Source organism: Ovis aries, chromosome 7 (assembly GCF_016772045.2).
Source record: "Ovis aries strain OAR_USU_Benz2616 breed Rambouillet chromosome 7, ARS-UI_Ramb_v3.0, whole genome shotgun sequence".
Classification (NCBI taxonomy): Eukaryota; Metazoa; Chordata; class Mammalia; order Artiodactyla; family Bovidae; genus Ovis; species Ovis aries.
The window spans coordinates 10,030,693-10,056,619 of NC_056060.1; the positions used below are offsets into that span (position 1 = coordinate 10,030,693).

A 25,927-nucleotide genomic window follows, 5' to 3' on the forward strand; every position below is an offset into this window, starting at 1 on the left:
GGGGCGCCCTGGAGCGGGGCATGCGCAGAGACCTCCGCGGGCTGCGGGCCTGGGAGGAGCGAGCGCGGCGCCGCGCGAGAGAGGAGCCGCCCCTTCGCGAGTCAGGCCCGGGACGCAGCCGGCCGTGCTGGCTCTCTCGGGGCCCAGGGCCCACTTCTGAGAGGCTCGCGGGCCGGGCGGGCGCCGGGGGCGCTGCGTACCTGGTAGCGGCCGGTGAGCAGCTGGCTCCGCGAGGGCGTGCACAGCGGCTGCGTGTAGTAGTTGTCCAGCAGCACCCCGCCAGCCGCCAGCGCGTCCAGGCGCGGCGTGCGGATGGCCGAGCCGTGGAAGCCCACGTCGTTCCAGCCCAGGTCGTCCGCCAGCACGAAGACGAGGTGGGGCGGCCGGCCGGCTCCGGCGCCCGCGCCCGGCGGCAGCGGCAGCAGCAGCAGCAGCCCCAGCGGAAGGATGGCGGGGAGGAGCGGCCCGGGGCCTCGCGGCGGGCTCGCGGCGCCGCGCGCGCCCATCCTGCGCCGCCCGCGGTGCCGGCGTTTGTGGCGGCGCCGCCGGCCCCAGGCACGGCTTATAGAAGCAGGAACTGGGCGGCCCGGGCCCGCCCCGCCCCGGCTCGGGACTTCACCCGCAGCTGGCCGCGGGCAGGGGAGGGCCGCGGGCAGGGGAGACCCGCGCCCGCCGACTCCGACGCGGGCGGGTGGGGAGGAGTCAGCCTGGAAGAAGCCGGGCCGTGCTTGCTGCCGTGCTCCGTGGCAACTCCGTGGGTGCTGGAAAGCAGCCAAGACTTCTTATCTTTCCACGAAAGAACTATGCCTCGTGGCACCCCTGAAAGAGAGCAGATCTGTTCTTGTTACTAATTCTTCACAGCTTACAAAGCATTTTTCACATCCCTCATTTCTTTACGTCTTGAAACAACCCTGGCTGCCAGGAATCGCAATTACTGCCTACCCCCCCCCCTCCCATAAATAAACAATAAACAAGCTTGTAGTTGGCTGAGCCTAACTCAAACTCAGTTCTGACTCCAGATCTTGAGCTATGATGTTTTAAAGGTCGTGACTTATTTCTAGCAGAATTATTTCTGACCAAAGAACCCGGTGTCGTGCAGGTGGGAGAACGATGAAGAGACAAGAGGTCTGGATGTTTCCGATTCATTTAAGAATAGCGCAGGCCTGTGAAGCCACTTCCTCCCCACCAGCAAAAAAAAAAGTCAAATACACACTCCGACTGCACGGGGCCCTTTTACAGATGCAGTTGTACTTAGGCTACACTGGGCGTTGATTGAGGTGCTGTTTGGACGCTGAGCATCTCATTAACCTGTCTGGTTCATGCTCCCTTTAAGAGCTGTTCTTTGAGCTTTAAACGCTCAGTCGTGTCTGGCTCTGTGCGACCCCACGGACTGCAGCCCGCCAGCCTCCTCTTGTCAATGGGATTCTCCAGGCAAGAATACTGGACTGGGTTGCCATGCCCTGCTCTAGGGGATCTTCCCAACCCAGGGATGGAATCCAGGTCTCCCGCATTGCAGGCAGATTCTTTACCGTCTGAGCCACCAGCTGGCTCCCCCACAATCAAGTAGTGAACCAAAGAAATAAAATATCTAATTTGCCTTAAATAATCTGTGGATGGAAGGAAAGATTCCTTTAGCCACGTGCTCACTGAATGGGGAAGTTAGCCTTATGACCAGTATATTCCCATTGCCATCAAGACTCAGCCTACTCTGTGTCTGGAGACAGACAAGAACTGTTAACAGTTGTTTGCGAAGACATTTTGCACAGCATCCTTGCAAGTTATCTGCATCTGATTCCATGGGAATCATTTTACAACTTCATAGGTTGTAGGTAACCTACAGGTTGTAGATAACCAGCCAGCTATAGGCGATGAAAACTAATTGCGTGTGTTAGTTGTTCCATCCTGTCTGTTTCTTTGCCACCACATAGCCTGCCAAGCTCCTTGGTCCATGGAATTCTCTGGGCAAGAATACTGAGAGTGGGTTGCCATTTCCTTCTCCAGAGAATCTTCCAGACCAGGGATTGAACCAGAGTCTCCTGCATTGCAGGGAGATTCTTTACCATCTGAGCCACCAGGTTTATACACATGCAAATGAATTCTATTCAGTGGAGCGGCACCCTCACCGCCAACGCCGCAGAAAGAGGTTTTGCCTCCACTGACACAGGTCATTTTCCTGATCTGTTCCTTGGATTGTCCTTTGAACTGGTATTAACACTTCACCAGTTTTCTCATTTGTATTCATTTTTGTATATGCATAAGGGTCATGATTTTATCTTTTTCAAAAAATAATTATACTTTAGCACATTTTAGACTATTTCCCTCTTACATACATAGAATTTTTTTTTTCTTTGCAGATGTAGATTAGTTTTCGCTACATCCACTTTTCATCTCTGGTGGAATAAAAAAATTGACAGGAAAAAATTTTAATTTTCCATTAAAGTAATTTTTAAAATCATTAAAATTTTTATTTCACTGATAAATTATTTTAGGTAAAATTCTTTGCCATGGATATTTCAATGCTTAAATAACAATGCAAATTTCTATTGATTTTCCTAGTTTCTATTCACAGGGCATAAAGTAATAATATCGATGACATTTTCTTTTTTCTACAGGAAGTGATTGACTAAGAAGTATGAGAGTTGCAAAAAGTGCATTTTTCTTTATACCAAAGACAATAATTTTGAAGAGTTGCTTGAGTCTTGTTATGTAAAGGCTTGACAATTTCATTTAAAGACCCTGTAAGAAACCTTAAAGGACTGAGAATTCTCCACAGTGGCCTTGCATGTCCCTCTCCCCATAACTGTTCCTGCCTACCCTACCTGATAGAAATCAAATTGCCTAAACAGTGGCCGCTAATCTGCAGAACAATTCTTGCTTTGACCAACTGCTCTAGAAACTACTTAACTTGCACTGAGCCTTCCCAGGTCCTGATGGGAACAAGCTTATGTTAATATTGCTCTGGAAATGTGCACCTGAGTTAATGAAAAAGAGTTAATTTTCATCTGTATATTGAACACCTGTGATGTACAGTACTGGCTAGTTTTTATAAATTTTCTTGGTTGGAGTTAGTCTGTTGTTTCCTAATGGTTAGACTCAGGTTATGGGTTTGTGCAGAAATATTGCAGAAAATGATGTTGCATTCTTGATGCTTCTTACTAAGAAGCACATGCTGAGTTGCTTTATTATTTGAGAACTTTGTTAAGGTGGCCATTTCTTCACTGTAAAGTTACTATTTTCCCCTTTGTAATTAGTAATTATTTGGGGGGCAATACTTTGAGAATATGTATATATTCTGTCATTCCTAAAACATTTGTTTATTAGTTTTAGCACCCCTGATGCTTCTTACTCCAATTAACATTAGGATGGTTGCCTATTGGTGATTTTCTAATTCCATCATTCTTTCTGTAATTACCAGTTGTTTTTCTACTATAAGGAAGAACTTAATGTTCTCCCCATTTATTTATTTATATCACTATGAACTCATAGATTCTTATTTTAGTCAGTATGCTATTAACACTTTAATTATTTCAGTGCTCAGATTTCTTCTGATTTGGCCAGTGGGTATCCCTTCAATCTGCCCCCAGTGTCCTTTCAGCATGTCCTCTTTAATCCTTGAAAGTGAAAGTGAACGTGAAGTCGCTCAGTCGTGTCCGACTCTTTGTGACCCCAGGGACTGTAGCCTACCAGGCTCCTCTGTCCATGGGATTTTCCAGGCAAGAGTACTGGAGTGGGGTGCCATAGCCTTCTCCAAGGGATCTTCCCAACCCAGGGATTGAACCCAGGTCTCCTGCATTGTAGACAGACGCTTTACCGTCTGAGCCACCAGGGAAGTCCTATTCAATCCTTGAGTACTCCCTTCCTTTTTGGTACAAGATATTCTAGATTTATCTTGTATTCTTCCTTCCCCAACCCTGGAGTCATCCACTTCTCCAAGGAACCCTGATGCCTCTTAATGGAGGATGGCTTCTGGAAGGGCTTCCTTGATGGTTCAGCAAGTAAAGAATCGCCGGCAATGCAGTCATGGGCAGGAGACATGGGAAATGTGGTTTTGATCCCTGGGTCAGGAAGATCCCCTGGCGAAGGCAAATGGCAACCCACTCCAGTATTCCTACCTGAAAAAAAAAAAACAAAAACCCCAAGATCTGTGCTGTAGGTGTACTCATTGTTACCCACTGCTTGTAGGACCTCTCACTGAAGATAGAAGCCAGGTATATGTGTACACATATACACACACCTTAAGTATGAGTTCATAGTGAATACCTCCAATTCTATTTTCCCCTTTTCCATATGTATATGGGTTGCATTAATTTTCACTATCACCAGTCATTAAAAAAAATACTATACTTTTAACTTTAGCCAGTCTAATAAGAAAAATGGTTCCTCAGTATAGTTTGTGTTTGTTTTTGTATTTCTCTTATAATGAGTAAGGTTGAAAATCTTTTCTTATGTTGAAGGGGCATTTTTACATTATTTTTGTGAACTGTCCATGTCAGTTTCAATTGGGTTTTTGGTCATTTCCCCGTCATTTTAAAGAGTTCTTTATTAGATATATTACCTCTGTGATTGACATCACCAATATTTTCTCCCAGTTTGTCTGCTGTCAAATATTTTGCTATAGCGTTTTTGACATGCCCAAGTTATTTTTATGCAGACAAATTTATCAATATTTTCCTGTTGTATTGTATCTGGATCTGAGTCATAGTTAGATTTTCCTTACACTAATGTTAAAGTCAAATGCACTCATATTTTTTTCTAGTACTTGTATTCAGTTTTTACATTTAGATCCCGGATCCATTGGCATTTATATTTGTGTACGATGTGAGATAGGGATCTAATTTTATCTTTTTCCAAATGGTTACTTAGTTTTCCCACCACTGTTCCTAAAAAGAATAGAGAAGTCCACCATTGTTCCAGTGATATGAGATGCAAACTTTATTACATGCTTAATTTCCACATGGGCTTCCCTGATAGCTCAGTTGGTAAAGAATCCACCTGCAATGCAAGAGACCCCGGTTCGATTCCTGGGTTGGGAAGATCCCCTGGAGAAGGGGTAGGCTACCCAGTCCAGTATTTTGGGGCTCCCCTTGTGGCTCAGCTGGTAAAGAATCCACCTTATGTGTGGGTCTGTTTCTGGGCTTTCTATTCCTCTGTCCTACCTGTTGACTCATGAACTCAATACCTCACGTATTCAGTTATAGAGGCTTCACAATATGTTTTAATGAGTGATGGGGACTGACTCCTCAGAGCTTTTAATTTTTAATATTTTTCTGACTCTTCCTGCATGTTTTACATAAACTTTAAATCAACCTGTTTGTTGGTATTTTATTGGAATTGCATTAAATTTATAAATTAAGAACAGCTTAAGTCTTTATATGAAATTGCCTATCTAAAATAAGAGGTTATCTTTCATTTATTAAGGTCTACATTTGTGTCTTTTAGAAGTGTTTTAAAATTTTCCTCATACTGACTTTGTACTTGTTAAATTTATGCCTAAGTATTTTATCTTCTCTGTTGCTACTGAAATGGGGCTTTCTTTAACTTTTCCTCTATCTTTTAACTTGTTGTTATTTGTGGACATGAAGGCTACTGACTTCTATATGGTAATTTATATTCTGCCAAATAATTATTTTTATTGTTTGAGTTAATCTAATCATTGATTTTTTTAGGGGTTCCCCACTACATAAGCACATAAAATAATATAGATAAAAAACATTCCAATCAGTTTGAAAATGCAAAAATTAGGACTGAAAGAAAGGCTGCTCCCAACTCACAAATAGGTATTAAAGTTAATTGTTTGGTAGATGAGGTGCTTGGAACTTGGTATATATTTTTTACATAGAAAAGATATTAGAGACACCTGATTTACATTCTAACCCATACAAAACCTATTTAGCCCATACTTTAAAATCTTTTAACTCCTAAAGTCAGTAAGAAAAAGATCAACATCCACTTTTAAATAGGCAAAATATAGGAACCTAATAGTTTACAGAAAAGGAAATGTAAGTGGTTATTAAACATATGAACATATGTTTAACCTCACTCAAAGGAGAAATACAAATTGAAATTTCAAGAGTATACCACTGATACTAGTGAGAACTTAACATTTTGGGTAAAACAAGCCCTCATATATGAATCACAGAAGTGAAATTTGGCATAACCCCTATGGGGAACGATTTTGTGTATCTATCAAAATGTACATACACTTTAATCCCAGTTGTAGGAATTTATCCTCCAGATACACTCTATGTGAGAAATATCATATGCATTAAGATATTCATTTTGGCCTTATTTTTATTAGAAAAAGGTAAATAGCTGGGCTTGGTCAAAATAATTATGAGACACTAAGCTATGGTTTAAAAGGATAATATGGGATAATCTCCAAGATACACTGTTACTTTAAGTTTGGCAAAGAACATTATGCTTGGTATGTTTTAATTTGCTTAAAATTACATGTATGGTTGGATAGCATCACCAATTCAGTCGACATGAGCTTAGGCAAACTCTGGGGGATGGTGAACGACAGGGAAGCCTGGCATGCTGCAGTCCATTTGGTCACGAAAAGTTGGACATGACTCGGTGACTGAGCGACAACAAAATTACGTGTATACATGTGTGTGTACACACACATATATTCATATATTGAAAGAGATAAATGTTTACATACTTATAGAGAATCTCATAAAGGATTTAGAAGCAATGATAACATTGGTTGTCTCTTGACAGGCGGTTGACCCTGGACAGGGAGAGGAGGAAAACTAACTTTCACAATATATCCTTCACATCGAAATTTTAAACTCTGAGCATGTATTATCTGTTCCTAGTAATATTATTATTAACAATTTGGTAGTAACATAATTTATATTTAAACAAAAAGTAAAACGCATTTTAAGTTAGGACAGAGTGCCAAGAATAAACATGCCCCATGAACAGGGCTGTAAAGCCCACGGGCCATGCACTGAGGAAATCACGTAGATGCTTTTGCTGCACTTCCTTATTTCTCTGGTTTGCAGAGTCTTGGGTTCTTGTCATAGTTCTAATGGGCTAAACGCTGTGCTCAGAAGTCATGAAGTCTCTGTTCAATGCTTGTCTCAACCTGTTTGGTGTCAGTGCCTCTGAATATGATAAGTATTGCGTCCCAAGGCTGAACAGTTTTAAACATGTTTCTCTAAAGGTTTAACCGTTGCGGTAGAGATAAGAATGGCAAGAGGCCTTTCTTCAGAGAGAAAACTGAAGTTGACTAACCAAGTGTGGTAAATTGTGGTCGGTGTTACTCATTGCCCATTACTACCTTGAATAGTCCAGAAGGAGATAGATTTGAACATCAGGAAGAATGGACAAACTTGGTCATTCTAGACGTTTAGCTATTAAACTATTTTCAAAATATACTTAGTTTTGAAAATCGATTTGGGATGGGATTTATTTCTACCATATCTAAGTGAGGGGGTCAAGTGAAGTGAAAGTCGCTCAGTCATGTCTGACTTTTTGTGACCGCGTGGACCCCATGGACTGTACAGGCCAGAAGACTGGAGTGGGTAGCCTTTCCCTTCTTCAGGGGATCTTCCCAACCCAGGGATCAAACCCAGGTCTCCCACATTGCGAGTGGATTCTTTACCAACTGAGCCACAAGGGAAGCAGAGAGGGTCAGAGTCTTCTTAAAAGCTTATAAGGTCCTATTTTAAACTTGGAGATGAGTTTAAGTTGCCAGTAGTTACATGCATCAGTTATATGCATTAACTGCCATCAGTGCTAACTACTGTCAAGGCATTAAGAATCATCAAGCTTACAAACATGTAAGAAGGTAATTCTAAGAAGTATCTTCCATTTATTGTTGATTTTGTTTTGTGTGTTAGTGTAAGTATGCGTATTGAGAAGAAGAGGATCAGTTTTTTAAAAAGAGGAGATAATTCATTTATCTCTGAAAACTCTCCCAGTGTCTGAAGTTGAGAATTTGATTAAAAACTGCTATGGCCAACTCAAATTGAAACTCCTTTGACCTCCTTATCCTGCTTGTTGCTTATCGCCTCCTCAAAGCCAACTAGATGAGAGTAGAGAGTGGAAAATAGTACCATTCATATAAAAAGATTTTGACATAGCATTTTTTGTGTGCTTAAGACAGTGCACAAAAGTGTACATAGGTCAATGAACTCTCACAAAGTGGACAGACTCAAGTAACCACCTCTCTGGTCAAGAAACAGGATGTTACGGACATGGATATACCTTTTCTATGGTTCCAGCTCCCACTAGCAGCTCCGACCTGTATGAGTCATAGTGTCAGCTTAGCAGCTGGCATCTCTCACTGATTTTCCATGTTAAGTTCCCTCCTTTGAACTACCTGGCAAGATAATCACATAGTGAGGCCACATGGAAACAAGTGCCCTGTCACCCCACAGTGTTGCCATTGGCCTTAGATAGGTGCCAGACATGAGAGAAGAAGCCAGCCCGGATGACCATATTTTAGTGATTCTCTCCCTCTTTTACATTATACGACTATTTTTAGTAATAATAATGAATAGTGAAAGTGAAGTCACTCAGTCGTGTCCAACTCTTTGCGACACCATGGACTGTAGCCTACCAGGCTCCTCCGTCCATGGGATTTTCCAGGCAAGAGTACTGGAGTGGGTTGCCATTTACTTCTCCAGGAGATCTTCTTGACCCAGGGATTGAACCCGGGTCTCCTGCATTATAGGCAGACACTTTACTGTCTGAGCCACCAGGGAAATCCCATACAACTATTTTTAATAATAATGATGAAATGAATAATAACTACCAGGAAAAAAATACACAGGATAAAAAAACTCTATTAAACTTTGAATATATAGTCAGGCCAGTAATAAGAAAAATAGAAATAAACGTTATAGTATAAAAAAGAAATTAATATTTTTAAACTATATTAGTTTTGAAAAAGGAGAATACTTATACTCACAATTTGGTCTGCTTCTTGTGAATAATAAACCTTTTCTTTTTTAAGCTTTGTAGTGATTTCACTGAATTTTTTCTTCTTCACATATTAATGTTTACCAGGCAGTATACCCAGATTTGTCTGGTTATCTTTGCAAAGTTTATTGAAGAATATTTTTTAAGCCTTTAATTTTCTTTTACATGAGCAACAGATGTTGGCAGAAATTCATAAAACTCTTTCACAACAAACTCCAGGAATTGAAATACTGTCTTTGGGAACATTTATAGTGGCTTTCAAACATGTCTCTGTTTAAAAGTTTCCACTAAAATATCTTCATCAGAAAATTCATCATACATTTACATTACATACAGTAAACATTTCTAAAGTTTTTCTTCATCTGCTAAAAATTAGAGAAAATGGCTGACAACAAACTTTAACATTGTCCAATCTGTTGATTTAGAGCAAGTGCCCAATTTTTGGCGGAAAAGGTAAAGACATTCAAATACTTCTTTACTGATTTCTTCTAGCAATGTAAGATCAGAATCTTTCGATGTTTCTCCTGGCATTCTTTGAAATTTGAATTTTATTTTTTTTTAAATGACCATTTTTTAAAATTTTGTTTTTGCATAGTCAGTTGCCTTCTCCTTCCGGGTACTGTTCCTTTGATTAGAGTCTGATATAATAATATTTTATGTAAATAATTTTCCAGTAATTCATCACTGAAAAGTTACAACTTAGGTAACTATTAAATTGTACTACTAATGCAGTTTTATGTTTTTTCAATTGTTTCATTAGTTCTAACACAAAAAGCAATTAGGCTACAGAAAGGCAAAGAATGAGAAATACCTATACCTATATCAGAGCTGAGAGAAAGGGTCTGGATGATACGCTTGATGATTAGAAAATGTGTGTTTTCAAAGGGATTTTCTTCATTTCTTATATAAGAGGAGATACCAAAGATAAATGAATAGCATGTTGAAGAGTTCTAATACATGACTACTTTTATAAAAATTTACATGTAAATTTGGCACATTTAAAAAACTTACAAGTTAAGAAATTATTTTAAAATCTAACTACAGTATCTTATCATGCTTCACATTCAGCTTTCTTTAATACGCATGTATTGAACTTTTCCTAGGAGGTAAATGTGTGCACAGAACAAATGATAAATGGCAAACGACAATTTTTTGAGATGTTTTATTTATTCAACTAAATGCAAATAATTTCAAGAGGTGTATCAAATAGTTATTTCTAAATGGCTTTTTTTTTCTTGCTGTACACAGTGGTAAGGGCAATCCTGTCAGCTCTTAAGCTCTTATTTGACCTGCTTTGTCAACAGTTTGTGAAATGGTATCCAGAACAGCACAATGTAATGTCAACCTGCATTAATTCTTTCCCAAAGAGAGGTGTTCAGTATTCAAGGTGTGTTTGTCCTGGCACAATCTATTTATTTTTCAGCTTCATTTCAGAAGGTTTACAAGTACCACTTCCTTTGGAAGACTCTGTTCTTTTTTGCAATTTATCTTCTAAAACAACCTTTGAAAGGACAGTAATGATGTCCCATAAAACTGCCTTCAGGGAAGTCATTAAGAAAGTAAATATTTCAAGGAACTGAATAAAAATGTTACACATACCAATATTAAATTTTACTGTTTTCTTCCTAGGCATGTTATGAAAAATTAAAATGACACCTCATTCAAGGAGTATTTCTCAATGAAGTAAATCCATCAATACTGCATTTGTTTTTATGTAAAGTGTAATTTGTTTTCAGCTAACAAGAACCATATGCAAATGTTTCTAAAAATATAGAATGTTTTCTATATTATATATATATATATATTTCTATATTATATATATCACTTAAATGTTTTGCTAATGGAGTTTCATAAACAACAATATAGGATAACAAAAACATTGATTTCAAGTATCTTTATTTGAAACAATGTAAATCATTCATCCATTATTCTATCTTCCTTAGAAAACAAGAGTAAGGTTTTAGAATTCTTAATCTAGATTTTGATGATTTTGAAATAAATCTTTGGTTTTCCCATTCCCTAGGCAATCAGTTATAATTCTGAGTACAAGTATATTGCAACCATAATACATTTGCCTCTTCAAAGTCTTTTCAAATTTTGTCCTTTCCACCTTTTTTTTGAAGCCGGCTTCTGGTTGGTTCTGTTAGTACCAAGGGTTCTTGTATGACAACTGCAGGGTAATTTTTGCCCAATAGTTCAACTTCAACTTGTTGTCCCACTTTACTGAGCTCTACAGGAACATACGCGAAAGCCAGACTCTTCTGGATGCGGTAACTATAGCTCCCGGAGGTCGTGTTGCCAACCACCTGAAAAACAAGGCCCCACCACCCTCGGCATCTTGCTCACAGCTAGGAGAGACGGGTGGAGGGCATCACCGACTCGATGAACTTGGGTTTGGGTGGACTCCGGGAGTTGGTGATGGACAGGGAGGCCTGGCGTGCTGCGGCTCATGGGGTCGCAAAGAGTCAGACACGACTGAGCGACTGAACTGAACTGTGTGCTTCCTCTTTAGATGAAAACTCTCAAAAGATATGTTCACCTTACAAAGTTTTATGATATGCTGTCTGTGAGGATAATACCAGGAAGAAAAACTTCACTTTTTTTAGCAGATTAATGAAAGTTTAAAATTATGAAAAACACTTCTCAGAATATATATCTATTTATTTTGCTCAGTTTCATGCCAAGTGATTTGATAGGAAGAATGACATATTTCCATTTTAAAATTCAAAAAATTCTCTTCCATCGGACTAGCATGGCAGTAATAGATAAAAAGGAGGAAAACCTAAAAATCCTAAAGCAAACCTAGCCAACTGTTCCTGTTAGCATTTAGAAAATGACCTGTCAGAAGAGTGCTGAATTAAACTGTTAGCATATCAACAGTCAACGTAAAGTGAATCTTCCATATAAATATTGCTGTTGTTGTGCTTAGTTGCTCAGTCATGTGTGACTCTTGGAGATCCCATGGACTGTAGCTCACCAGCCCCCTCTGTCCATGGGGAGCCTCCAGGCAAGAATGCCAGCATGGGTTGCCATGCCCTTCTTCAGGGGATCTTCCCAACCCAGGGATTGAACCCAGGTCTCCCACCTTACAGATGGATTCTTTACCAGCTGAGCTACCGGGGAAGCCCGTATGAATATATAGAGCATTTAACAATTCCTGATAACTGCTAGGCACCTAAATAAATGTTAACTTTATCTTCTTTAGCTCTAGATGCAAGAAAAAGAGTCAAATGCCAAAAAAATTACAATACAGATTTAAATGCCACATATCTTAAAAGTAAGAAAGCAAAAGCAAAATATGATATATAGCCCAATTCAAAACGGCTTCTCCTGGCTACACAATGTCTCACTAACCCTTACAGCCTCGCTGCCTAGCACAGTGGTTGTGTATAGCTCGTGCTTGAAAACATCCATGAGCAAGAAGCAGCCTGGTGATGTTTTAGCTGCCTCAGCAAAGGGCCCACAACAGGCAACAGTCATGTCCCAGCATCTAGTCTTTTAGATGCGCACACATTTATGACATTAAATACAGGCTCCTATCTCTGCAGCCCCAGTTTTTAATTATCTCATTGAAACCCCAAATCAGAAGCTCTCCATATAATTTCTGAACTTATTATGGTGATTTATAAAGTGAATGCATTCATTAGTAAAAAGCTTCTCTCTGGTAGATTATTAGCTGCTAAGGTATTTCTGAAATAACACACATGTTTCAAAATGGTTTTTCTACTCTAGATAAGAGCTCCATGATATAAAGCTGGGATTTGGGTCAAGGTAGTTGGAGTTCTAACCATTGCTTTTTGAAAGATACTGATCACTTGGCTTCACTTCCAAATCTCTAAAACAGAGGTCTGCGTTTGGAACTCTGGAAAAGTTAACCTGATTTTCTTGGGCATCTTAAGAAAACAGGAAGAATCCTAAGCGAATCTCTTGGTCAAATTCCCTAACTCACTGGATCAAAAACCTACAATCCCTCTTCAGAGATTGCATTCCCTATTTCCTCAGTTCTCCCCATCTCTTAAAATCTGCCAATAATTCATCCGGCAGTTATTTCTGCATTAGTAACTTAAATAGCATGTTTATTTTGTGAATGCTATTCTTAAAATATTTATTGAATGTGTCACCTTCTGTTTGATTACTTTTATTTCTCCCTTAATTTCTCTCTAATCCAGGAATTGGTAGCTCAGAGTATTTTAGAACTCTGGTCTTTCCTTTGATCTTAGTACTATGTCTCCAGGGAAAGGTTTTCCCTAGCATAAATTTTATATCATTCAACTTTAACATTTTCCAAATTCAATCAAATTCATTGCTTCATTTTGCTCAGTGAATCATGAGAACAACTTGTCTTCACCCTCTGCCTAATAGAGTCTCATGTTCTTTGTGAACTCAAATGTCGGCCTTCTTTTTACCAACGTAAACAAGCTTCATTTATTTTTAGCCTTGTCTCATTCTTTTCTTAACTATTAGACTTAAAGATGCCTGTAACAGACATAGAGAAGAGAACATGGTAAATAGTCTTTGAAAGAGGGAACATAATTTAAATTGGATGATATATTTATTTGGCTATCCCTGTGTGTTTTAGTTTATTAATAATGAAAAAGAAGACTTTCTAAACTTTCCCAACTTCCTTATCAAAAAGTTTTTTTTCAAAACTTATTTCCCAGCAAAGCTGTTTTTTTGTTTTTTGGGTTTTTTTTTAAACTAATTAAAACCCTTCTCATGCATACTCTTGGAGAAGTATGCAACCCACTCCAGTGTTCTTGCCTGGAGAATTCCAGGCACAGAGGAGCCTGGTGGGCTACCGTCTATGGGGTCACACAGAGTCAGATAAGACTGAAGTGACTTAGCAGCAGCAGCCACAGCACGCATACTCTTATACCTTGATTTTTAAAAATGAAACCTTACTTAAAATCATAATCCATTCCTCCAGCACTGCCATCTCCCAGTGAGACTTAACATTTCCCCAAAGTACTCATCACCCTGTGATGTGCTATTTATTTTATTTAATGTTCATTGTCTGTCTCTCCCTTCCCTAGAATACAAGCTCCACGGGGACAGTGACTGTCTGATTTGCTCACTGCTGCACCCTCGGTACCTAGAATATTGCTGTCACTTAGCAGACATTCAGATTTGTTGAACAAACAAATTAATGATGTTTGCAATGCTAGCAATCAATCCTATTGCTAGCATTGCAAATATCTACCTGCAAGAATATCATATCAAATACCAAAGGTAGTGTAAGTCCATATAAAGTCAGGAAATAAAAATCAAAAAAAGATTTCATATCATTCTAGAGTATAAAGTAGGTCAAAGAGGGTCACCCCCATGATAAAACGATTTAAGCCTCAAAGAGCAGACATGCTGATATCAGGAAATTTAAGAGAAGTATTCAAAAAATATTTTTGCAAACACTTTTTTGAATTTGCTACAATATTACTTCTGTTTTATGTCTTGTTTTTTTGGCCATGTAGCACGTGGGATCTTAGCTCTCTGACCACGGATCGAACCCACAACCCTTGCCTTGGGAGGCAATGTCTTAACCACCAGGAAAGTCCCTAGTTTCAGATTTGCCCAAGATTTCCACCACCAGGGGAGTCCCTGAGAAATATTATTAATAACTTAAATTGCAATTGGATTGGCAGCTCTATAAACATGTAATGGAAAGATGAAAAATATAACAAGATAATTTGGTGCACAGAGAGGGCAAAGGAAATAAAATTTAAAAGTAGAACTTGGGTTTCCAGGGTTTTTTTTTTTCCCCCCAGATTTGTTGTGCTATCATTGACCTATAACATTGTATAAGTTTAAGGTACAGGATTTCAGGTTTTTTAACTTGGGTATGGTCATATTTAAGATGACTAGAAATCTGTCAGTGGATCATGGTCAGTGGTGGGGTTGCATACAGAATGTTACAACATAATCTGTCCTTCATTCCATGGCCAAGTGAAACAGCCAGAAGAAGGATGGGTGTGGACCATATCAGAAGACCAAGAAAGTTGAATGAGAATAGAGTGCAAATGTGGAACAAATTCAAAGATGAGGTGGGGGGTGAAACACAGTGACAAGGGAAAAAGTAATTAGAGGCAGAAAGAACTTTAGACATTATCGCACTCACTGGCTTCATTTTACAGATAAGAACACCGAGACTCAGAGAGGCTCATGCAGTTAGCTAATGGCAGAGGGATTTTAAGTGGAAATCATGGGCAAATCTGAAACCAGAAAAAGAACATATTAAGAAAAGAGGACTGAACCAGGGATCTGGAACAGAAAGGGGAAGTGGAGACTATGAGTTAAGAGTAAGTATGGTACTAACAGAATAGCAAACTCAACACAGTTAAGGCTGAGGCATTTGAGAAAGAGCTCCAGATCTGAGAAAACATCTACTGGCTTCATAGTATCGACTATGACATCCATCTGTTACTGAGATGTGCAGGACCTGTGTGCATACAACGAAGTGCTTAGGAGAATACAGAGGCCATCCGAGACAGAGAAGGGAGAAAATGGGGGGATTCAACATGGCTTAGAAGAGAGCATAAGCAATTTTAAGTCCAGCGGTACCCAGGTCAGAAATCACCTCTGCCAGCCACATGTCATAGTGTGTGACCTCAAGCAAGTTGCTTAATCTCTCTGAATCCCAAAGCCTCATCTTTAAATGGGAACGATCATACGTATCTGAGAGGGTAGTTATAAAAGTAAATGGAATGACATAAAAATTATCCAGCACAAGAAGGAAATCTGTACATGTTAGCTCCGTGTCAAAGTGACCCCTTACCCAGATGCCATTTCTTTCGTGAACGGAAAGCTGAGATTTGGTCCCACTGGCTCTCCCCACTACCAGTGCTTTTTGTCACTGAACTGATGGGAAAATGGAAACAAATATTAAGTAGGCTGCAATGCGTGAGAAAACACTTTAGCACAGAATCTCTGAATCTGTGCGTGTTGGCCGAGCAGACCCTGCTCCATACAGAACAGCTATTAGGTGAGTCTTAAAGGCCCCTTGGTTGCCACACTGTCTCTGCCTGATAACCCCTATCTGGTTGTTGTTTTTGTTGTTGTTGTTTGTTGTTTAGTCACTAAGACGTGTCCAACTCATTGCGACCCCATGGACTGTAGCCCACCAGGTTCCTCCGTCCGTGGGATTTCCCAGACAAGAATACTGGATTGGGTTGCTATTTCCTTCTCCAGGGGATCTTCCTGACCCCAGGATCAAACCCCATCTTCTACATTGCAGCCAGGTTCTTTACACTGTCTGGCAACACCAGGTAAAACACAGCAAAATGCGAGCCAAAGTGGGTTTTATGACTAGTCATAAAAGAGGGAGGAAGTGAAGTTCTGTTGATAAGTTATCGAACTCTAGCTTTACCAGAAGAGAGAATGAAATGCAGCTGCTCCTGCAGAACTGAAAGATTTCCATTTTACTTTCTAAGGTTCTACCCTCCCTTGTCATAAAAATTTTCATTTGAATTTTTTTTTCTGTTAATGTGCTGAGGTCAGAATGGCCTCCTTCTGAAAGATCCCAGAGAAGCTAAGTCAGAACACCAAGTTCTTTATAAACTCTTTCTCTTGTATTCACTGATACGGATGTGGCGAGTCAATAGGCCATTTCACCCCCTAACCTTCTAAATCGTACCTTCCTCACTGACCAGTGTGTTCAGGCCTCACAGTTTATTGTCTTTCATTAAAACATATAGAACATGATGTTTTCCAAAATGGGCAACATTTCACATTTTCCTTTCAGGTAAGTAATCTCTGTCTCTTGACCGTCAGTTCTGAATCCAAGAGTGTCATCTCAACAGTAGATAAATACCTAGCAAAAAACTGTAAACAGAAACACAGACAAGGAGTTTCTGCTTCAGAAGAAATGCAGTGGCCCCTCGCTATAGGGCTTCAGCACTCACCTTGCCATCATACCAGACGCTTTCATTTCCCTCCGGATCGACGTCGTCTGTTGCCAAGGTGAGGCAGACCAGTCTCCGTTTCAGCCCCTTGGCTTTAATCTGTTTCAGTGCCTGCTTTCCTATGAAGTCTGCTGGCTGCAGGAATCCAAGATAATGATGATGAATGAATGCTCAGACACTGTGACAAGGTTAGAGATGCAAGCATTTAAATTTGTCTTTGCTATTTTCTCGCCAATTACACATTAAATAAAAATACAGATTGGATCAAACGTCTAGACAAATATTTCTTAGTCCTCGGATGACAGCATCAGCATGTATTGCTTGAGAATAGGTGAGACTTAAGGGTAATAACTTCTGATAATTGTACCAGAACTACCTAGGCAGAAACACACGAGGCCTGATATTGTGATGGTGGGTTATGAAAGGTACCCTTGCACCCGATGATTCTGGACAGCGGGACTGGTGGGCAGTGTGCAAGGTGTGGCTCAATTTCTACCTCAAATAAGCCTTTCCTAAGAAGGAAATATACTTTTTTGAAATATGATGCTAAAGCAACTCCAAAATGCCTACTTTTCCCCCTTCTTCAGAATAAGTGTTTCTGGAATGTATTAACTCACTGGGTTGCAATGTCAGTTCACACAGGAAACATATTGAGCTCATACTGTGAGGGGTATCACACTGAGCCCTGGGAGGGCTACAAAATTAGTCAGATACAGACATTCTGATTAAAGAGCTTATTCTCTAATGCTGTGTTTTTCAACCTCCCCCCACCTCCTTTCCCACAACACATGACAGATGACACTCTCATGCCTAGTGCAGTCCCCCGGGCACACTCAGGGCTCTTCCCAGTGCAGTGCAAGCGAGTGAGAGGGACAGTGTTATAGGGATGACCTTGAGTCCACTCTCATGCATTAAGAAAAGCAGGAATCATGCAAACTTCAGGAGTTTCGTGTTTACTAGTAACCAACCGTATAAACAGGTGAGCCATGGCTCCGCAGCGGAGACACACAGCTAGTAAAGGAGACACAGCTCTATGTGACAAGAATGCCAAGGACACAGGACAGACGTGAGAAACTAGTCAGAGGCTAAGAGCACTGAGCGTGCAGAGTGAGAAGGCTGACCCAGGTGAGGCGCTGGGAGAAGGCTTCGACACGTAAGTGTCCATCTCTTATCTTAAGGGGGAAAAGAATGTGTGATAGTCAAGTCACATCTCTGAAGACTTAGATTGATAATGTGGAAGACAAAATTCTCCAAACAGTTCTCCTAGACTAACTACTCTCTGAAAGAAAAGGAAGGAAACAATAATTTTTATTTCTTTACTGGTCAAAGAAGAAAGGAAATGCTCTTTCATGCCAAACAGGTCCTCCGCTACCAACGTTTGGGATTTATGCAGCTCTTTCTGCACACAATCATTTAGGATTGGGTGTAATAAGCCCTTCACCTCTCAGTTTCCTTTGTGCCCCAGCTGGTAAAGAATCCTGCAGTGCGGGAGACGTGGGTTCGATCCCTGGGTTGGGAAGATCCCCTGGAGAAGGGAAAGGCTACCAGGATTCTGGTCTGGAGAATTCCATGCACTGCATAGTCCATGGGGTCGCAAAGAGCAATTTTCACTTTCGCTTCACCTCTCAGTGAACCAGCAGGGGCGGTCCTCACACTCCCTCTGCCTGAGAGCCTCCCAACTCTCTCCTTTACTGACTCAGAACTTCTTAGGACAAGCCCACAATGCAGTATGATTTCTATGGATATTTCAGCTTTACATTACACAAGAAGCTAAAGAAAGCTTCCACTGGCCAAGATTAAAAGAATTATAAAACTGAAGTCCAATTCTTTCCCCTCCACTGTAATCCAGATAGTGAGGACCAACTAAAAGCTTTATTATTAAGCCAGATAAAAATTCAAAGACTAGAATCCATGTTATTTAAGTTGGGACAACTGGGGTTAAACAAAGCAACAAACACAGGAAGAGTTTGTTCATCTGAATTCTATGTAGGATGAATTCAGGATAACATAAATCAAAACAAACCAAGTTCATTATAGTTAGAATGTTCGTCTAAATACAGAAAGAATTCTACAACAGGTTTTTTTTTTAATTTTTGTTATCTTTTTAAAAAGAAGACTTGCTATCGTGGATATATGATGATAAGGAGTGCTTTTTAGAGTTACTGTCTATATAGGAAGTGAGTGATTGCAGTGAAAAGAGGTCACACACTTTCTTGTGTGGAAAAGCACACAATGCTGAGTGGCTATGCACTCAGTGTAATTTTGGAGCTCTAGGAAACCCTGAATAGAGTCCTCACCTCCTGTTATGGAATCTGAATCTTTGCTGCTACGAGATTCACTTAGATCTTGAAGGTTTGAGGTTCTCCTGCGTCCCTATTAAAGAATTTTCTTTCAACTGTTTACTCAACTGTTGTCATGCCCCTGCTGTGTATCGGATACTAGACAAAGGGTATTCAGAGCTAAAACCACAGGGTCTTGCAGCCTCTGGGAGGTCCCGCAGAAGATATGACCTCTTCCCCTCCACATTACAACATGCTCAGTGCTGAAATTATTTCATCTGCTTAGTGTTTTAACATATCAGCAGAAAAAAGAATAGTTTGAGATTACTGGAAACATAGTAAAATATGACATGTACAAATAAGTTATACTAATTTGAAATGTGATTCAGTGTTACTTCTGCTTGCTCTAAGAGTGTTAAAATCACAGTGTTTTGAAAATTTAAAACAAAGGAAAATGTCTAATACATGTCTAAGGCCCACAGACAGATGCTATGATAGCGGTATATACAGCAGGAGCTCAAGAAGGAGTATGATTAGCTCTTTCTGGGATAGGAGAGGGGGGCTGGGGCACCCTTCTGTCGTCAGCTACAGTTTTGTAAAGGGTTTGAAAGATGGGGCTTCCTGATAACTATCGTCTGAATAACCTTCTCCAAAAGCCCTTGCACTTATAAGTCGATCTTCCCAACATTCATAGAGGTGGATTTGGGTCTAAAAGAAGTTTGAGTTAACTTAGACAAAGACAGTGAACCAAGATCTCAGGAGTTCAAACCCCATTCTCTTCATCTACTTTGAGCTGCATTCACTGACTGTTTAAGCCAGTATCTGCCACATCTTCAGCAGAGCTGCGGTGAAAGCTGCCCATGACCACAATTTCCAAGAAGAGGGACTTTAGGGGGTGCTGGCGGGTGGGGGAATAAGGTGTGCTGGAAGGGGAGCCCAACTCCACCAAATTCACAATTTTAACTAAGTCTAAGCAGGAGAAGGAAGCAGCAACCCACTCCAGTATTCTTGTCTAGGAAATCCCATGGACAGAGTCTGAGCCTGGTGGGCTACAGCCCATGGGGACACAAAGAGTCGATACAACTTAGCAACTGAACCCACGCAAGCAGGAACATAAGGGACCCATTAATCGCAAGAAACAGGAAAGCGGGGAAGCCCAGAAAACTTCCTTTGAAAGAGAAAATTAAAGTGACAAATTCATGATAGATAAGTAATATTAATATTTATAATTTATTAGGCATTTGCTCTCTGCCAGACACTATGCCCAGGGCTTTACAATCATGAGGTCATTTAATCCTCACAAGGTTTCTATAGGACCAATGATTTTATGCCCAGCTTATGAAGAGAAGGCCTAGAAAACTTAAGTAAGGGTCTTTCACGAGACTCAGCTTTAGATTTTATCCATATGAATTTTTCAAATGACTGTGCCTAGAGTCTATCATTGGTCTGCATAGCTGAAGAATGTTTCTTTCAAGTTATTTAGAAAGAAATAAATGATATCACATATAGGTTGAATCTAAAAAAATGATACAAATGAACTTATTGACAAAACAGAAAGAGACTCACAGACATAGAAAACAAATGTATGGTTACCAAAGGGGAACAGCAGAGGGATAAATTGGGAATTTGGGAATAACATATATACATTACTATATAAAATAGATAACCAACAAGGACCTATTGTATAGCACAGGAAATTCTACTCAATATCTGTAATAACCTCTATGAGAAAAGATCTGGAAAAAAATGCATAACTGAATCATTTTGCTGTACACCTGAAACCAGCACAGCATTGTAAATGAATTATATTTCAATACAAAATTAATCAATTACTTAAAAATATTATTTCTCAGGGCCTTCCCTGGTGGTCCAGCGGTTAAGACTTCTCACTTCCACTGCAGGGGGCATGAGTTCGATCCCTAGTCAGGGAACTAAGATCCCGAGTGACAAGTGGTATGGCCAAAATAAAAAATAAAAACAAAAAAATGTTATTTCTAAGTACCCTGAACCTATTTTGAATGACATTCACTACACAGTAATATTTTTACTATACAAAAGAATTTGAAAATGTCCTGGAAGTTAATATTTAATGAAATTTAACTTCTATGCCTATATATCCCTGAATTAAGAAATGATCTTGTCAGCAATATCGTCCTCAGATGAATGAAAACTAATACTCAAACAATAAAAATGTAAGGAACACATACTTATAAAATACAGATAAGCTATAACACTTGTCCTGTGAAACAATTGTTGCTTCCTAAGCTAACCTGTGAAAGTGAAAGTCACTCAGTCATGTCCGACTTTTTGTGACCCCATGGACTATACAGTCCATGGAATTCTTCAGGCCAGAATAGTGGACTGGGTAGCCTTTCCCTTCTCCAGGGGATCTTCCCAACCCAGGGATCGAACTCAGGTCTCCCACATTGCAGGCGGATTCTTTACCAGCTGAGCCACAAGGGAAGCCCAAGAATGTGGGTAGCCTATCCTTTCTCCAGGGGATCTTACCAACCCAGGAATCAAACTGGGGTCTCCTGTATTACAGGCAGATTCTTTACCAACTGAGCTATCAGGAAAGCCATAGCAAGGAGAGATAAGAAAGCCTTCCTCAGCGATCAATGCAAAGAAATAGAGGAAAACAATAGAATGGGAAAGACTAGAGATCTCAAGAAAATCAGAGATGCCAAGGGAACATTTCATGCAAAAATGGGCTCAATAAGGACAGAAATGGTATGGACCTAACAGAAGCAGAAGATATTAAGAAAAGGCGGCAAGAATACACAGAATAACAATACAAAGAATATCTTCATGACTCAGATAACCACAATGGTGTGATCACTCACCTAGAGCCAGACATCCTGGAATGTGAAGTCAAGTGAGCCTTAAGAAGCATCACTACGAACAAAGCTAGTGGAGGTGATGGAATTCCAGTTGAGCTGTTTCAAATCCTGAAAGATGATGCTGTGAAAGTGCTGCACTCAGTATGCCAGCAAATTTGGAAAACTCAGCAGCGGCCACAGGACTGGAAAAAGTCAGTTTTCATCCCAGTCCCAAAGAAAAGCAATGCCAAAGAATGTTCAAACTAATGTACAATTGCATTCATCGCACACACTAGTAAAGTAATGCTCAAATTCTCCAAGCCAGGCTTCAACAGGACATGAACCATGAACTTCCAGATGTTCAAGCTGGTTTTAGAAAAGGCCGAGGAACCAGAGATCAAATTGCCAACATCCACTGGATCATAGAAAAAGCAAGAGAGTTCCAGAAAAACATCTACTTCTGCTTTATTGACTACACCAAAGCCTTTGACTGTGTGAATCAAAACAATCTGTGGAAAATTCTTCAAGAGATGGGAATACCAGACCACCTTACCTGTCTCCTGAGAAATCTGTATGTGGGTCAAAAAGCAACTGTTAGAACTGGACAGGGAACAAACAACTGGTTTCAAATTGGGAAAGGAGTAAGTCAAGGATGCATATTGTCACCCTGCTTATTTAACTTATATGCAGAGTACATCATCTGAAATGCCAGACTGGATGAAGCACAAGCTGGAATCAAGATATCTGGGAGAAATATCAATAACCTCAGATACGCAAATGACACCACCCTTTTGGCAGAAAGTGAAGAAGAACTAAAGAGCCTCTTGATGAAAGTGAAAGAGGAGAGTGAAAAAGTTGGCTTAAAACTCAACATTCAGAAAACTAAGATCACAGTATCCAGTCTCATCACTTCATGGCAAATAGATGGGGAAACAATGGAAACAATGGCAGACTTTATTTTTTTGGGCTCCAAAATCACTGCAGATGGTGACTGTAGCCATGAAATTAAATGATGCTTGCACCATGGAAGAAAAGCTATGACCAATCTAGACAGCATATTAAAAAGCAGAGACATTATTTTCTCAACAAAGGTCCGTCTAGTCAAAGCTATGGTTTTTCCAGTAGTCATATATGGATTTGAGAGTTGGACCGTAAAGAAAGCTGAGCACCAATGAACTAATGCTTTTGAACTATGGTGCTGGAGAAGACTCTTGAGAGTCCCTTGGGCTGCAAGGAGATCAAACCAGTCAATCCTATAGGAAATCAGTTCTGAATATTCACTGGAAGGACTCATGCTGAAGTTGAAACTCCAATAATTTGGCCACCTAAAGCAAAGAAGTGACTCATTGGAAAAGATCCTGATGCTGGGAAAGATTGAAGGCAGGAGGAGAAGGGGATGACAGAGGATGAGCTGGTTGGATGGCATCACTGACTCAACAGACATGAGTCTGAGTTAACTCTGGGAGTTGGTGATGGACAGAGATGCCTGGTGTGCTGCAGTCCATGGGGTCGCAAATAGTCAGACATGACTGAGCGACTGAACTGAAGCTAACCTTGGCCCTGACTTGGGAAGATTTAAAGTGGGGTGATAGCAGTCCATTCTCATTTTACTTGCCTTTCCTCCCAAGATTATAGGCTTTATTATATAGTTATTCATTACAAATGAGAGAGGAAAATGTGTCTGAAGGTAAGTGCTGGGATTAAAATTGGTATCTTCAGGATGACCTGGGAACAGAACTGTATTTCTTAATGAGTCACTACCAAATTAACTACATAAATAGCTGTTAAAGTCTTTGAGAAACATTTCTGGAGCACTGAAATTATACCTTAAAATAGTTTTGGCTTATATTGTTAATCTATTAATTTTTAAAAAGCAATGAGTCATTAATGCAGTCACCTGTGATATATCCTAAATATAACATCCACACAGATGAAAGCATTAAGTGGATTTTAAGTGAAATGTAATTAATCATCTCTTTTTAGCTTTATTAAAAACACACATATTACCAAAAAGCACATGGAAATGAAATCAATTAAACCAGTATATATAGGGTGGGATTCTCAGAACAGTGGAGGGTTTTCACACATGTAGCTAAAGTGAACTTGAAAAGAGCAGTGGAAGGAAGGTTCTGAGATGAAGTCAGGGTGGTGGGCTCCTACAGACTGGGAATGAAACGTTAAAAATCTTCTTTTGGACCTTTTCTGTTTCATATATTTGGAGTCAAAAGCCATCAGAAAATTGAAAGCAGCCATTGGTGTGATTGAACTTTTGGCCCAGATCCTTTTAAAAGTTTCCAAAACCATAAGGGAATCAGTGTAATACACTGGGTTTCGAGAAAGTCCCTTTGGAAACCAGGTATAGCACCCGTGGGGTCACACCCTGGCGTTTAGAAACACGGGGAGAGTGGCGGAGAGCCCGCTCAGCACATCTACCGCCAGTCACAGAGCAGAGGCAAAAACCAGGGTAACAGACTTCCGCCACTGCCCCTTAACACATTCCTGAAAAACTCCTATTTAAAATGAGGCCAGGAATCATGCATTAAAGACAGTTCTCATGGGACTCCCTTCGAAAGCACGTGGCCATGACTAAACTAGTTCAGTTAGTTCAGTCGCTCAGTCGTGTCCGACTCTTTGCGACCCCGTGGACTGCAGCACACCAGGCTTCCCCGTCCATCACCAACTCCCGGAGTCCACTCACACTCATGTCCATTGGGTGATGTCATCCAGCCATCTCATCCTCGGTTGTCGTCTTCTCCTCCTGTCTTCAATCTTTCCCAGCATCAGAGTCTTTTCCAATGAGTCAGTTCTTCACATCAGGTGGCCAAAGTATTGGAGTTTCAGCTTCAATATCAGTCCTTCTAATGAATATTCAGGACTGATTTCCTTCAGGATGGACTGGTTGGATCTCCCTGCAGTCCAAGGGACTCTCAAGAGTCTTCTCCAATACCACAGTTCAAAAGCATCAATTCTTCAGTGCTCAGCTTTCTTTATAGTACAACTCTCACATCCATACATGACTACTGGAGAAACCATAGCCTTGACTAGACTGAACTTTGTTGACAAAGTAATGTCTCAGCTTTTTAACATGCTGCTGCTGCTGCTAAGTCACTTCAGTTGTGTCCGACTCTGTGCGACTCCATAGACAGCAGCCCAACAGGCTCCTCTGTCCCTGGGATTCTCCAGGCAAGAACACTGGAGTGGGTTGCCATTTCCTTCTGCAATGCATGAAAGTGAAAACTCAAAGTGAAGTCGCTCAGTCGTGTCCGACTCTTAGCGACCCCATGGACTGCAGCCTACCAGGCTCCTCCGTCCATGGGGTTCTCCAGGCAAGAGTACTGGAGTGGGTTGCCATTGCCTTCTCCGTTTTAACATGCTAAGTTGGTCATAACTTTTCTTCCAAGGAGCAAGCATGTTTAATTTCATGGCTGCAGTCACCATCTGCAGTGATTTTGGAGCCCGCCCAAAATAAAGTCTCCCAATGTTTCCCCATCTATTTGCCATGAAGTGATGGGACCAGGTGCCATGATCTTAGTTTTCTGAATGTTGAGCTTTAAGCCAACTTTTTCATTCTCCTCTTTCAGTTTCAAGAGGCTCTTTAGTTCTTCTTCACTTTCTGCCATAAGGGTGGTGTCATCTGCATATCTGAGGTGACTGATATTTCTCCCGGCAATCTTGATTCTTGCCTGTACTTCATGCAGCCCAGCGATTCTCATCACGTACTCTGCATATAAGTTAAATAAGCAGGGTGACAATATACAGCCTTGACGTACTCCTTTTCCAATTTGGAACCAGTCTGTTGTTCCATGTCCAGTTCTAACTGTTGCTTCCTGATCTGCATACAGATTTCTTAAGAGGCAGGTCAGGTGGTCTGCTATTCTTATCTCTCTAGAATTTTCCAGTTTGTTGTGATCCACACAGTCAAAGGCTTTGGTGTAGTCAATAAAGCAGAAGTAAATGATGTTTTTCTGGAACTCTCTTGCTTTTTCGATGATCCAATGGG

The 25,927-nt window shown here is 40.5% G+C and overlaps 2 protein-coding genes across 8 annotated transcripts in view; both read right to left on the reverse strand.

Moving 5' to 3' along the window:
- The window catches only part of ARSB (arylsulfatase B), a 168,717-nt gene extending 168,179 nt beyond the window's left edge, over window positions 1-538 (reverse strand). For both annotated transcript variants that reach the window (XM_015096796.4, XM_060418771.1), the window contains exon 1: window positions 201-538. In XM_015096796.4, coding sequence (XP_014952282.2) covers window positions 201-506 — 306 coding nt within the window. In that variant the 5' untranslated portion in view covers window positions 507-538. The remainder of the gene's footprint in view (window positions 1-200) is intronic.
- A 10,275-nt stretch (window positions 539-10,813) lies between these two features.
- Window positions 10,814-25,927, reverse strand: part of DMGDH (dimethylglycine dehydrogenase) — a 71,072-nt gene continuing 55,958 nt past the window's right edge. For 4 of the 6 annotated variants that reach the window (XM_042252019.1, XM_004010208.5, XM_060418774.1 and 1 more), the window contains 2 exons: window positions 16,830-16,964; window positions 10,814-11,240 (listed from right to left, as the gene is read on the reverse strand). In XM_042252019.1, coding sequence (XP_042107953.1) covers window positions 11,025-11,240; window positions 16,830-16,964 — 351 coding nt within the window. In that variant the 3' untranslated portion in view covers window positions 10,814-11,024. Of the gene's footprint in view, window positions 13,411-16,581; window positions 16,750-16,829; window positions 16,965-25,927 lie in introns of those variants that run through there. The other 2 variants (XM_060418773.1, XM_042252018.1) reach the window with 2 other exon arrangements.